Consider the following 13042-nt stretch of genomic DNA (forward strand, 5'->3'; position numbering starts at 1 on the left):
TATAGGAGTCAACAACTCAATACGCAGGGGCAAAACATTTTCATAATAGGTCTCCTTTAAGGTTAAGATTTAAATATGGGCTACAGGTGTGCAATGTTTTTATTTGTCCACCAGGTGGAACTACTTTTTCCACATTCAAAGCTGCACAATCATCATGAAAATCAACATTGCCCCTATTGGTCCATCTACGGAATCAATAATAATAACAACAATAATAATACTTTACTTATTAAAAAAAGACGTTTTTCAATTAAACAAAAACAGTGTAATTATTAATTAATGGCCTTTAAAGGGTTCAAATTCCCAAACTAAAATTAAAACTTGATATGTAATGCTAGGCTGAATTACTGGGGAAAACATTAACAAATGATATTTTTACTGTTGTTTTTGGGACTGATTTTTTTTTGGTTGGTTCAAATGTGTGAGACCCCTTCACAGTTACTTTTTGAACATCCTACTGTAGATTCTGACTGTGATATGCCGTAAACACGTAGTTGCCACTTTTGAGGGCTAGATGGCGCCAGAAACAACAACGGGGCGTGGTTCACAGTCTACTTCCGGTCTTGGCAGCCATTTTTGTCGTTTAGAGGACTGACGGAAAACAGCAACCCTGCGCGAGTCACCGTTACGACAATAAAGCTTATTTTTGTTGTGTCAAACGGCTGTCGGTGAGTCAAACTTATATGACAACGATGGAATATTGCTATTAGTTCATATTTTTATCAAAGAATAAGAGAGTTGTCGCAATACTAACCATTATGACTTCTCGGAATGTTGGGTCTTTGGGGGAGGGGGGGCTTCGGTAGGCTTTGAACATAAACAAGTGACATTATCTTCAGTAAGTCAGTTAGACTATTATATGAATGTTAATATGTTTACATTTATATATGTACATGTTACATTAGACTGTATAACGTTTAATGTGGTTTAATGGGACTTGTTTGAGGTGGGGGCGTGGTCATGTCAGTGCAGTGAATCGATTAAATAAAAAGGCACAGAAGGTTCCTTATCAAGTTTCCTAATCCTTCTTTAACGGTACTTACCACATTGTCATGTTATGTTTGTCATTGACAAGGTATTATTGTTTCTGTGTTTAGCATCAAAAGGAGCAAATATGTTCTACACATGTGGACCCAATGAAGCCATGGTGGTCTCAGGTAAGGTTTTTTTTGTTTGTTTTAATTTAAACAACCCACTGATTTGACATGTAATTTAGGATTTTGGTAATTCCTAGGGGTCGTACTTGAAACACCTTCAAGATAGTTTGTTGACGGTAAATTGCCAAAATCTTGAGTGTAAGGTTAGAGGGGAGCTTGTAAAAGAACAAAACTTTGTTTACTAACATCACATGACCATGTTAAGAGACAGCTGTTTTTAATCATCATGTCATGTGACTCGATTGTGAAACAACCAGCAAAGTTTACCTCATTACTGAATATCACGCATTCAGATTAGCCAGAGCAAATATTAGCATTAGGTTAATACCTAAAGCCCCTGTTCAGGCCAGGTATTAGTACATACTGTATATTTACTAATTAGACCATTCATTTTTTACCGCTTATCCTCACGAGGGTTGCGGGGGTTGCTGGAGCCTATCCCAGCTGTCTTTGGGCGAGAGGCGGGGTACACCCTGGACTGGTCGCCAGCCAATCACAGGGCACATATAGACAAACAACCATTCACACTCACATTCATACCTATGGACAATTTGGAGTCGCCAATTAACCTAGCATGTTTTTGGAATGTGGGAGGAAACCGGAGTACCCGGGGAGAACATGGGAACCCTCGGGCCGAGGGTGGAATTGAACTCCTAGCTGTGAGGTCTGCGTGCTAACCACTCAATCGCCGTGCAGCCCTAATTAGACCAATGGTTCTCAAAACATTTTTACAAGTACTACCTCCAAAATATTTTTGCTTCACAAGTAGCATCTATTGCATATAATCATGTTCTAGCTTTTAATATTTCAGCAGAGGAAAATAACATTTTAAGTCAGTTTTAGTTAATTTTGCATTAATACATTTGTAATTGTACAATTATTGCGTCATTATGTGTCATTTTATTTTAATAAAAGAAAAATCCACCTATTCAGAAGTGGTAGTGGAAATCCTGTGTTACATCATGGAGTAACTAGAGTGATGTGTTTTTTTGCATTAAAGGTTACCACATAATGAATGCCATTAGTTCTACATTAGTAAATACCATGTTGACATCTTCTCCTTGCCTTGCAGGCTTCGGCCGCTCTCCTCCACTAATGATTGCTGGAGGACGAGTGTTTGTCATCCCGTGTATTCAGCAGATCCAGAGGTGATAGCTCTATTTTGTTGTCTTTGTATTAAAACATGGCGGTCATTGAAGTATAAGCCAAGTGTAAATGAGCTGTTTTTGTTATTGCTGGTCCAAGCAAGCCTAAGGAAGTGGTTGATAATTGACTTTACCATCTCTGGCTCTGCCTCATATCCTCTCATCATTGCAGAGCACAATCTTATTACTACATTTGTGTTTCTGTTGTGTGACTACAGTGCGACCTATAAGGTTGAGGCATAATAAAACCTTTATTATGCAATGTTTTAAGTAACATTAACCACTATATGGTAAAATAGTGTACGGCGGTGGAGAAAGGGAGGCTTGCTGACCATTACTGATTGTGATAAGACAATAAAAAGACGTTAAATGCAATATAGTGAAATAACTTCTATAAGTGTAGAAAGAAGTTGGTCGCCATATAGTCAAAATACTAAGCTTGGTTATTATCACACTTGTCCTTTTTGCCCTTTTCTGTGAAAGATCCTGATCCATGTTTTTTTTTGTTGTTGTTGTTGTTGTAGAATCACTCTGAACACACTGACTCTAAATGTGAAGAGTGACAAAGTCTACACCCGCCATGGTGTCCCCATCTCTGTCACCGGCATTGCTCAGGTAACTTTTTTTTGGGAGGGGGGGGCAAATATATGAAACATTACAGTGCATTTCTTACATCAATCAAAATACAATCATGTTCATTCCACAGTCTTGTTTTATCCTATTATTGTTATTATCTTTATCATTATTACCATTATTGTTATTATTATCACCATTATTATAATGATCATTAATATTACCATTTTCATCATTATAGTTGTAACAATTTTTGGATTTTTTTTTAATTATTTAATTTTCTTCTTGTAGAGTGCTGTATCATTCCATCTGTTGTTTTCTGAAATCCGCAGTATTTGTGCTTTTATTGTCAATTTATTAGGCCACTTTCCCCCCCTAAGTGTAACATTTACATATCATTTTCTGGATTACATGTGTCTAATCTTGTGCATTAAAAAACAGGAACTTGAGATTGCGTCTGGACAGATGACCAATTCAAACATCAGTTTCTTCTTGTTAAGCCCTACCTTGAGATTTTTAGACGTGCTTTTTAGTTTGTGTGTGTCTAGTCTTGTGCATTAAAAAGCAAGGTTTTAGGTCTGTGCTCAAACCAATGACCAGCTCCAGCCCCAGCATTTGGGATGGTCATTTCAAACAGATTAAAATGCTATGAAAATATTTGCGAGCAGGCAGGCAGGAGGATCCGTAGGAGAGTGCACACTTTAAACCTTTTGAACCTTGCCTTTCACCAATCATGGCGGGTCTTTAATGTCAACACTGGCAACAATGGCGGTAGAGATCGTGTTGCAGACTCCTAGCTGTTTATCTTATACACAGATTATTCTGCATGCACACACACACACACAAATGAGTGGTGTACAGTTGCATTGTATATTATTAGAAGTATTGTTTTTTTCTGTTGTCTTCACTAAATTGCAAACAATATCAGTGACTTCCCACAGCAAATATCTATGAGTCACAGGCCATAACATATTATTGTCACCTTCAATAACAATACCATTGATCTCAGTGCTGTTTCATTCGATATTGTGTTTCTTTCTCAGGTCAAGATCCAGGGCCAGAACAAGGAGATGCTGGCCACCGCCTGCCAAATGTTCATGGGAAAGTCAGAGGCTGAGATTGCCCAAATCGCTCTGGAGACCCTGGAGGGCCACCAGAGGGCCATCATCGCCCACCTGACTGTGGAGGTGATGTTCTATAATGATGCTGAGGCTAAAGGAGCATCACTCTCACTCCCTGCTCAGTTTATGTAACTTTGTGTGTGTGTTTTTTTTTTTTTTCCTCATCTCTCGCAGGAGATCTACCAGGACCGTAAGAAGTTCTCCGAGCAGGTCTTTAAGGTGGCCTCCTCAGACCTGGTCAATATGGGGATCGGAGTGGTCAGCTACACCCTCAAAGACGTCCATGATGACCAGGTATATCAGATACAGTAAAAGGGTTTCCAACGCCCGGGCCCCATGACAGCTTAATATTGTGGTATTCCTCTTTTTTTGTACTACAGTGGAAAGTACCAAGTCAAAACGCCCCAAAAACCAAACAGTTAAGTGCTCCGAGAAAAATATGCTTCAAAATTGAATATGGCTATAATCATTCAGCTATAAGATAATTCAGTTCAGTGAGTATCTCAGGATTTTGGCTAGGCGGTACTAGTAACAGCAAATAGGAAAAGGGTGATGATAACCATAGAATTGGAACTGCAATATGAGCAATACAAATTAAGTATCAAATACATACACAAATGACTTATGCTAAACAGATGTTAGTGTAATTGGCATGTAAATGAGCAGAAAAGGCTGCCAAATCATGTCCTGTTCTTACTTCCTTAACCTGTGATGCATCTGTCAGGTGTATTAAAATTGGCAACTCAGTTGGTTCAATTGGTACTCAGTAAGGTAGGGAACCCCCCCATGGAAAAATCTGAAAAGAAGGCGTGTTTGCGCTACATTTAAAGCGGATCTATTATGGTCATTTTTCAACCATTTGTATTGAGTTGTTGTCTCTACACACAATAACGTGCACTGAAAACTTTTTTGATTTTCCAGAATCGGCACCTATTCCAGCTGTATTTCCTTTTATTTGTGCTTCCTGTCAAAACGCTCTGTTTTAATTTATTGCTCACACATCCAACATGCGTCCTAACTATGAACCATATAAGGATATAAGGAAGTCCGCCCCTCTGTGACATCACAAAGGGGCAGTTTTACCACGCCTTTTGAAACTGAGCATTTTGAGCCATCCCAAACGTCTTTCAGGGCTCGCTTCCAAATACACAAACCTCATTATCTGAAACCTTGTCATCATTTAACACGAGAATACAACATTCTAAGTACATTTATAGGTCAGAAAAGTGGAAAACAATATCTATGATATGCCTCCATATTCAGCTCTCTGAAGTGGGACACATCTGAAGTCACAAAGGTCTGATGACGAGAACTGTACCTGCATCATGAACCTTTTAGTAACTGTGACGTCTTTTCCCACTAATAGACTTAAGTGGCCTTTATTGACTGTTTGCTACCCCCCCCCCGTCCCCCTTCTCTTCTGTTCTGTTCTGCTCCATCCCCCATCCGCTCTGTACATTAGGGATGAATTAGAGCTAAGTGCTACTATGGCAACCGTGTCCTGTTAGTCTGATATGCATCTTTTTCACAGTGGTGTAGAAGTACACATCCACAACCACAGTAATACACGTATTACTGCACTTCAATCAAAACATTTGTACTTTGCTTCTTCTAGGACTACCTCCATTCTCTTGGCAAGGCCAGGACAGCCCAGGTTCAGAAGGATGCCAGGATTGGAGAGGCTCAGTACAAGCGGGATGCTGTCATTCGGGTAAAAAAACGGCATCGTCAGCTCATTTTCACACAGAGTTCTTGTCAGGAAATCTCAAGTTTGATTCCACCATGCAGGAAGCCCAAGCAATGCAGGAGAAAGTGTCCGCTCAGTACAAGAACGAGATCGAGATGGCCAAATCCCAGAGGGATTACGAGTTGAAGAAGTCCGCCTATGACGTGGAAGTCAACACCAAGAAGGCCGAGTCAGAAATGGCCTACCAGCTTCAGGTACTAACGCCGTCCCCTTGATCTGCTCATGCTCCTTGGGGAGGAACCAGCTCCTCGAAAGTCTTCCTCGAAAATGCTCTTCCCAGGTGGCCAAGACCAAGCAGCGCATTGAGGAGGAGAAGATGCAGGTTCAGGTGGTGGAGCGCTCCCAGCAGATCATGCTGCAGGAGCAGGAGATCGTCCGCAAGGAGAAGGAGCTGGCGGCCAAAGTCAAGAAGCCCGCCGAGGCGGAGAGATTTCGTCTGGAAAAGCTGGCTGAGGCTCAGCGGTATGAACGTTTAAGAACGATTGGGAATGTGTCCAAGCCCCCAAATAGCTGTCCTCGGCTATGCCTGCCCATAACTAGGAGCATGTGACCCACATTTTAGCTTGCAGTTCAGAGCAAAATAGCAACAAGGGAAAGTTAAGTTAATTGTTAAGCTAATTTTTTTTCCCTGACAGCCTGCAGCTCATCATCGAGGCTGAAGCCGAGGCCGAGTCCATCAGAGTGAGTCTTTACTTCTTTCCTCCTGAACCTCCACCTTTAACTTATCCATCCATCACGCTTCACCTTGCTTGTTGTAGATCAAGGGCGAGGCTGAGGCGTTCGCCCTGGAGGCAAAGGGCCGCGCTGAGGCGGAGCAGATGACCAAGAAGGCGGAAGCCTTCAAACAGTATGGCGAGGGAGCCATGGTGGACATGCTCCTGGAGAAACTACCACTGGTAGATGAACATCCTTTTTGCCGTCTTTTTTTTGTTGTTGTTGTTGTGGCGCTAACATCACGCATCATGTCTTTAGATGGCAGAGGAGATCAGCAAGCCTCTGACGTCAGCCCAGAAGATCACCATGGTGTCCAGCGGCGGCTCAGATGTGGGAGCTGCCAAGTTGGCCAACGAGGTCCTGGAGATCATGACCCGGGTGCCCTCGGCTGTGGAGAAACTCACTGGAGTGGACATCTCCCAGGTATCCATCCATGTAGGTCAGTGTAGAGTCCATAAGAACCCACGGTGACCTCTTGCTTTATTATTGCAGGTCAGTGGGCAGTCCCTGCGTGTCCACTAAGACACCGTGGAGGATCACACCTCCTCTCTCCGTGCCTCCGGAAACACTCTGGTGACTCCTACCATCAAATCGCATGCAGGTGTGCCTCTACCGTGTCTCTATCGTCTCTTCCTCCGCCATTTCGTATCTCTTCATAAGTGCTGGTGTTTTTATCTACTTAGATAAATCTATTTAGCTGGAAATGGTTTAGTGTCTGCCTCGTTGCACCAAAAACATTTGGTTGTGCCTTTTCATCAACAATGTGTCCTCACATCTGCTTCATGAGCGCCGCTAGCCTGTCAAATAGATCCAAAGGTTATCCTATGCACGACACACTAACTGAGCGCCAATGCTACACATTGAGAGTATTACTACCACACTGAAAAAAAGTACGTAATAATGTTGGAAAAGTAAGAATTGAACGAGAAAAAAGTGGTAGCATTACCGGAATATTGAATATTGTCACAATTTTAACTGGTGAAAAAGGTAATATTGCAAGAACTAAGGCGTAATATTACAATAGTCATAATTATGAGTGGAGAAAGAAGAAAAAAATTATGTTTTTGAGGGGCAAGAAAGATGGAAGAATAAAATAAATGACCAGAATCATGCTATGCTTTTCATCATGTAATAATAATAATAGTCTAAATATTCCATGAGAAAAAAAGTCCAAATAGTAGGACAATATGTACTATTTACATTTGCAAAATTGCCAAAATAGTTGCAATATTATGGGAATACTGCAAGCATATTCTGCATAATATTACTAAAAAATAATGGTCATTAAAAAAAATAATAACTGCGGTATTAATAGACTAATAGAATAGAATAATTGTTATAACACTGAAGGATTTAAAAATCATATTTAGAGAAACATCTGCTCTGACTATTGCATTGATTTTGAGCACTTAAAATGCTGACATTTTAGTTTCGTAATATTTCTTGTAAAATATCAACCTTATCCTCGGAGTTGTTACCTTTTTTTGTCGTTTCTCAATGTAGCTGTAATAGTCAATATAATTTGTGTTTTTGTGTGGTGTCTGAAATTGTTAAAGCAGGTGGGATTAGTGGTTTGCCAGCCAGAGACACGGTGGGCGTGATTTAGGGACGGGAGTGGGAGGTCTTGCATTGTGAAAAGCAAAGGAAGTGTTGCTGGACATCAACCATTGCTAACTACAGCTTGAACTGTCGTGTATGTTTGGTTAGCTTTGACTAATTATTCTCCATGTTTGCAAGGATGCTGACTAACATCGAGGTCCTGTTACATAGTTAGGTACCCATAAAGCTGCATGTCTGTTTTGTTTTTTTGTTGTTGTGGTAATTTAAAAAAAAAAAAAAAGACTTTATAATGCTTTACTAACAAATCAAAGCTGTAATGCATCTCGTCACCGTGAAGTGCCTGGTCAAGATGAACTGCTAAAAAACAAACTAAATCTCAGACCTCTTGTGTTCAGCTTGTCAGGGAATACATACAGTCATGGAGGAAATTATTAGACCCGCCTTGTTTCTTCACTTTAATGTCTGGTACAACTAAAGCTACATTGGTTTTTACAAATATAATTGAATTTAAGAGCGTATATTTAGCCATGTCTGTTTTTTTTTTGATACTAGCCAAAATAAACCAAAGTTCTATAGCGATGGCATTGTACTGCAAAAAAAACAACTGTGCTTTTTTTAGACATTCCATGTTGTCCTGTCCAACACACTTGTAGTAGTACCAGCCTTTTAAAGTTAAAAAGAAATTCAAGAAACAAGGCTGTTCTCATAATTTCTTCCATGACTGTATCACTGTCTATCCAACCGGTATAAGCCATAATGCTGCCATGTTATTTGGAATTTAACCCTTTAACTAATCCTATGTTTTGTTTTTTTTATTTGTCACATCAGAAAGAAGCATTGCTGCATGGTATAGCCGCAATAGTATGAAAATGGTCAGCATTTATATGTATTAATAAAAATGTGCTGTATAATTAGCCATGAGTTTTTCCTTTTAAAAATTTGTAACGACTTAACTTTATTGAAACATCTACAAAAATAAACAGCAAAATGGATGGTAGCGGCATCAAGGTTGCAAAGCGTGTCTACAGAAGATAGAGAAGACTCTCAACAAAAGAGAGTTTTCCATATATTAGTACAGGAAAATACAGATCTGTATTCAAAATATGTACAAACTATTCATGTAACCACAGACAATGTACAGTATCTATAAAAAGTGATTAGTTGTACTACAGTGTATCAAAAAAAAAAGGACTCAAATGGCACCGCGACCTTTTGGCATCAGTAAACAACTATTAATTGATCATGTAGAACAGTGAATTCTCAACTGGGTGGGGGGTCAAGACCCGAAAGTGGGTGGCATAGTTTTGGATGGGTCGCGGGGTCGTGCCCCCCACCCGCATAGATGTCCGTGAATGCACCACATGTCTGTGCTATTTGCTTGCTGTGCAACGACAAGGTGCGCATCATGTTTACGTTCGACTTGGTCAAGTTTGAGTGAGAGGGCAATGACATCGATGCTAGTCGTTCGTCATGTAGCTAGCTAGCTAGCTAGCTACCGGAGCGGAGGGTGATAGTGGGTCCCGCAGCCAAACCAGTTGAGAAGCACTGATGTAGAGGACTGATTAACAGCGCTGTACAATGAGTAACATAATGTAGACGTCCTACGACAGTCAAATAGCATTCACGGCAGATCCTCAAGTGTCCGTCATTTTAAAATATTATACATCCAACAATGTCTTTCCAGTCGTCCAATCACTGCTCTTCATTCCACGTAAGCAGGAATCATAGCAACAGTTCATCAGCCACACGTGTGATGGAGTTAAAGTGCAGGAGGTTGTGGAAATTTTTGTCCAAACTGGAAGTGACATTTCTGCTTAAAAGGGGAGGGGGCGGGGGGCGTGGTCATGTCACATCATCTTGTGGGGAGGGGAATTGCATTTTCCCTGGCAAAAAAAAAAAAAAATGCTGTTGGGGGCTGGAAGTGTACTGTAGTTTGTCTGCTCTGCATTTTGTCCCGTTTGAGTACAGTGTACAGTGTGGAAGTGGTTCATCAGGGAACTCATTGACACTGCGCTGCTATGTGAAGCACTACAGAACTTCTACAGGGTTGCAAACTTGGGGCTTAAAGCGGATTAAACCCAGGAATTGAGCCCAAGTCTGCTATGTGGACCACCAGAGTCTTCCCACTCTTCCCACATCCATCCACTTTCTATTCCACTTATCCTATTCCTGACTTTGGGGGACAAGAGTGAGGGTACACACTGGACTGATTAGCCAGGGGAGGGCTGTGTGGAAGGCAGCTACATGAACCTCTACATCTGCCCTCATCTCCCAACATCTATGGACCCACTTCTCTTGTTCAGGGTTGCAGGGGGGGATCGGACTACACCTCGAACCGATTGGCTAGAAATTGAGGCCAAGGCAGCCTTGTGAACCACTACACTATCAATGGATCTCATTTCCCAATAGTGCCTCTGGTGGAGGTTACACTGGACTTGATTTACGTAAACCACTACACTAGTCCATTCCAGCTGACCTAAATAAAAAAAGATGGAGATCATCCTGAACAAGACTGCTCAGGGATTTGAACTCAAGGCAGCTATGTGAACCACTACAACACCAACAGCGTTCATCTCCTAACATCCATTTTCAGGGTGTCAAGGGGGAGCTGGAGCCTATCCCAGTTGACTTTGGACAAGAGGCTAGGGACAGCTGTGAAGAAAGGCGACTTTGTGAAGCACTACATGGTACTTTTCTTTATCTTTTATCCAGTTCAGGATTGCAAGGGGGGAGCTGGAGCCTACCCTAAAGGGCGAAACCTGGACTGATTGGGGTTTGGAGTGGGTATTGTGCTATGTGAACCACTACACTTTCCTTAACATTTCCTGTCTGTCCACTTTTGAAAAAAAAGTCACAAGAAAAAAAAAAGGCTCCTAATGCAGAACGCACCCACCACCCACTACATTACACTACATCATGTAGCTCAGCCTAAGCTCTACACTTGTCAAGCTAGCTTACTGCAGTTTCCTGGGAGGGGGGGGGGGTCTAGTGTGGGATTAAACTGAACCAGCAGCGTCTCCAGCAGCCCCCCTCCACCGAAAAGTCCAAAATGTGTTTTTTTTTTTTTTTTATTACCCAACTCCACCAGTGCATCTTACACCATATTCATGGCGTCCTCCGTGAGGAAGGAGTGGATGTAACCAAAAGACGGTCGGAGCTTGCAGTCTCTGTTCCAGCAGCTCAACATGAGTTCATGGAGACCCTGAGGGCAAACGGCAGGCTTGCCCAGATACACCTGGATGGGAGGAGCCAAAATGAGGAAGATGAGGCTATCTGGTTTGAAACCAGAACCGGTGTGAACGTACTCTACCTGTCTGCCCTGGTCTCTGAAGAACTCGCCAGCGTTGTCGATGACTTGTTCATCCGTTAGGTTGGAGTAAGGCTGCTCCTGACAGACGCTCAGCATCTCCCACAGGGTGACTCCGAACGCCCACACGTCGCTGGCGGTGGTGAACTTACCCTGGGAACACATAGCGGAATATTTAAAACCTGATACATTCTGCAGTACCCTTGAGCAAGACGGATATTGGATCTTCTCTCACCATGAGGATGCACTCCCAGGCCATCCAGCGGATGGGCAGCACAGCTCGGCCTTGGATCCTGTAGTAGTCTCCTGCGTACAGATTCCTGCTCATACCGAAATCGGCGATCTTGATGTGGCGCTCGCCGCTCGGGTCGCCTCCGCTGTCACCCCTCTCGCCGCCCACCAGGCAGTTCCGCGTGGCCAGATCACGGTGCACAAAGTTGAGCGAGGAGAGAAACTTCATGCCGGAAGCGATCTGGCTGGCCATGGAGATGAGAGCCGGGTAGCTGGGAACAAAGATGTCGGGTAAGAATAAAACAGACACCGTTTTTGTTAACGCCTTCTCATACCTGATGGTTGGAGTGTTGTGGGAAGGACCGGTCTTGTCCAGCAGCACTCGGTGGGACAGATACTGGTTGAGGTCTCCGCACTCCATGTACTCCGTGACCATACACAGGGGGTCGCTGCTCACACACACCCCCAGCAGACGGATGATGTTGGGGTCCTTAAGGCGGGAGAGGATCTTCACCTCCTTCAGGAAGTCATTCCTAAAGGATGCACTTTGTTTTAATTTGGAGGTATATGAATAAAAATGGGGCTGCACAGTGGACGAGTGGTTTACGCGCAGTTTACGTGCAGGCCTCACACCTGAAAGACCCGAGTTCAATTCCACCCATCTCTGTGTGGAGTTTGCATGTTCTCCCCGTGCATGCGTGGGTTTTCTCCGGGTACTCCGGTTTCCTCCCACATTCCAAAAACATGCTAGGTTAATTAGCGACTCCAAATTGTCCATAGGTATGAATGTGAGTGTGAATGGTTGTTTGTCTATATGTGCCCTGTGATTGGCTGGCCACCAGTCCAGGGTGTACCCCGCCTCTCACCCAAAAATGAATGAATGTTGTAGAAGTTCAAAAATGTGGAAAAGCGGGGTTTTAGACCCCAACTCTACAATGAAATGAATGACCTATGACCTCAAAAGGCTCCCAAAAATGTGAGTCAAAATGGTCCCCTCTGAAAAGTGTGCTTTAAGGTCTCCAATTGGGGGTCTGGGGGGTTTCCAGGGTGCTTTTTTATGTCTGACCAGGACACCCAATGAGATTTTCTACGATTTTCTACAACCCTTTGACCCCCATGTGAGTGTGAATGGTTGTTTGTCTATATGTGCCCTGTGATTGGCTGGCCACCAGTCCAGGGTGTACACCGCCTCTCGCCCAAAGACAGCTGGGATAGGCTCCAGCACCCCACACGACCCTCGTGAGGAAAAGCGGTAGAAAATGAATGAATGAATGAATTAGCACCAAACACTCACAAATACAAGTGTCCTTGAACCCCTCACACTGTAAAGAGAAGAGCAGAAAGGAGTCCATTGCTCTGTGTGCATTATATGAACAAGTAAGTAAGATTTTATCGATATTGCAGATTTTATCGATATTGTCGTTCCAATCCTCGCACGGTACCGCAGTGAAAACCTGTCACTGTGAGTGGGCACACCCCCCCCCCCA

General features: G+C 42.7%; 2 protein-coding genes across 8 annotated transcripts in view; one reads left to right on the top strand and one right to left on the bottom strand.

Annotated features, from left to right (window-relative positions):
• Nucleotides 1–533: 533 nt before the first annotated feature.
• On the top strand, nucleotides 534–8931 carry flot1b (flotillin 1b). 2 transcript variants are annotated; one of them, XR_009119879.2, is made up of 14 exons: nucleotides 534–668; nucleotides 1098–1157; nucleotides 2230–2305; nucleotides 2827–2917; nucleotides 3919–4062; nucleotides 4171–4290; nucleotides 5612–5707; nucleotides 5785–5937; nucleotides 6024–6205; nucleotides 6379–6424; nucleotides 6502–6639; nucleotides 6716–6880; nucleotides 6950–7058; nucleotides 8846–8931. XR_009119879.2 is itself a non-coding variant. In XM_058052907.2 (13 exons), the coding sequence occupies exons 2-13, from the start codon at nucleotides 1115–1117 to the stop codon at nucleotides 6977–6979; spliced, it is 1284 nt and encodes a 427-aa protein (XP_057908890.2). In that variant the 5' UTR covers nucleotides 534–668; nucleotides 1098–1114; the 3' UTR covers nucleotides 6980–8272. The 2 variants fall into 2 exon arrangements, 1 of the variants encoding a protein (XP_057908890.2); XM_058052907.2 differs by lacking the exon at nucleotides 8846–8931 and having other exon boundaries at nucleotides 6950–8272.
• ddr1 (discoidin domain receptor tyrosine kinase 1) overlaps nucleotides 8803–13042 on the bottom strand; it is a 55035-nt gene continuing 50795 nt past the window's right edge. For 4 of the 6 annotated variants that reach the window (XM_058052906.2, XM_058052901.2, XM_058052899.2 and 1 more), the window contains 3 exons: nucleotides 11560–12088; nucleotides 11328–11477; nucleotides 8803–11252 (listed from right to left, as the gene is read on the bottom strand). In XM_058052906.2, the coding sequence (XP_057908889.2) occupies nucleotides 11112–11252; nucleotides 11328–11477; nucleotides 11560–12088 (820 nt within the window). In that variant the 3' untranslated portion in view covers nucleotides 8803–11111. The remainder of the gene's footprint in view (nucleotides 11253–11327; nucleotides 11478–11559; nucleotides 12089–13042) is intronic. The other 2 variants (XM_078790820.1, XM_058052904.2) reach the window with 2 other exon arrangements.

Source organism: Doryrhamphus excisus, linkage group LG5 (genome assembly GCF_037039965.1).
Source record: "Doryrhamphus excisus strain RoL-2023G ecotype Guam linkage group LG5, RoL_Dexc_Guam_v1.1, whole genome shotgun sequence".
Classification (NCBI taxonomy): domain Eukaryota; kingdom Metazoa; phylum Chordata; class Actinopteri; order Syngnathiformes; family Syngnathidae; genus Doryrhamphus; species Doryrhamphus excisus.

What these genes read in the sequence shown, in the direction of transcription:
- flot1b (XM_058052907.2), top strand. Translation starts at nt 1,115, where the DNA reads ATGTTCTACACATGTGGACCCAATGAAGCCATGGTGGTCTCAG. An exon ending in CTGTCACCGGCATTGCTCAG is followed by an intron (nt 2,918 to 3,918) that starts GTAACTTTTTTT and finishes TTTCTTTCTCAG; the next exon opens with GTCAAGATCCAGGGCCAGAA. An exon ending in CTGGAGTGGACATCTCCCAG is followed by an intron (nt 6,881 to 6,949) that starts GTATCCATCCAT and finishes TTATTATTGCAG; the next exon opens with GTCAGTGGGCAGTCCCTGCG.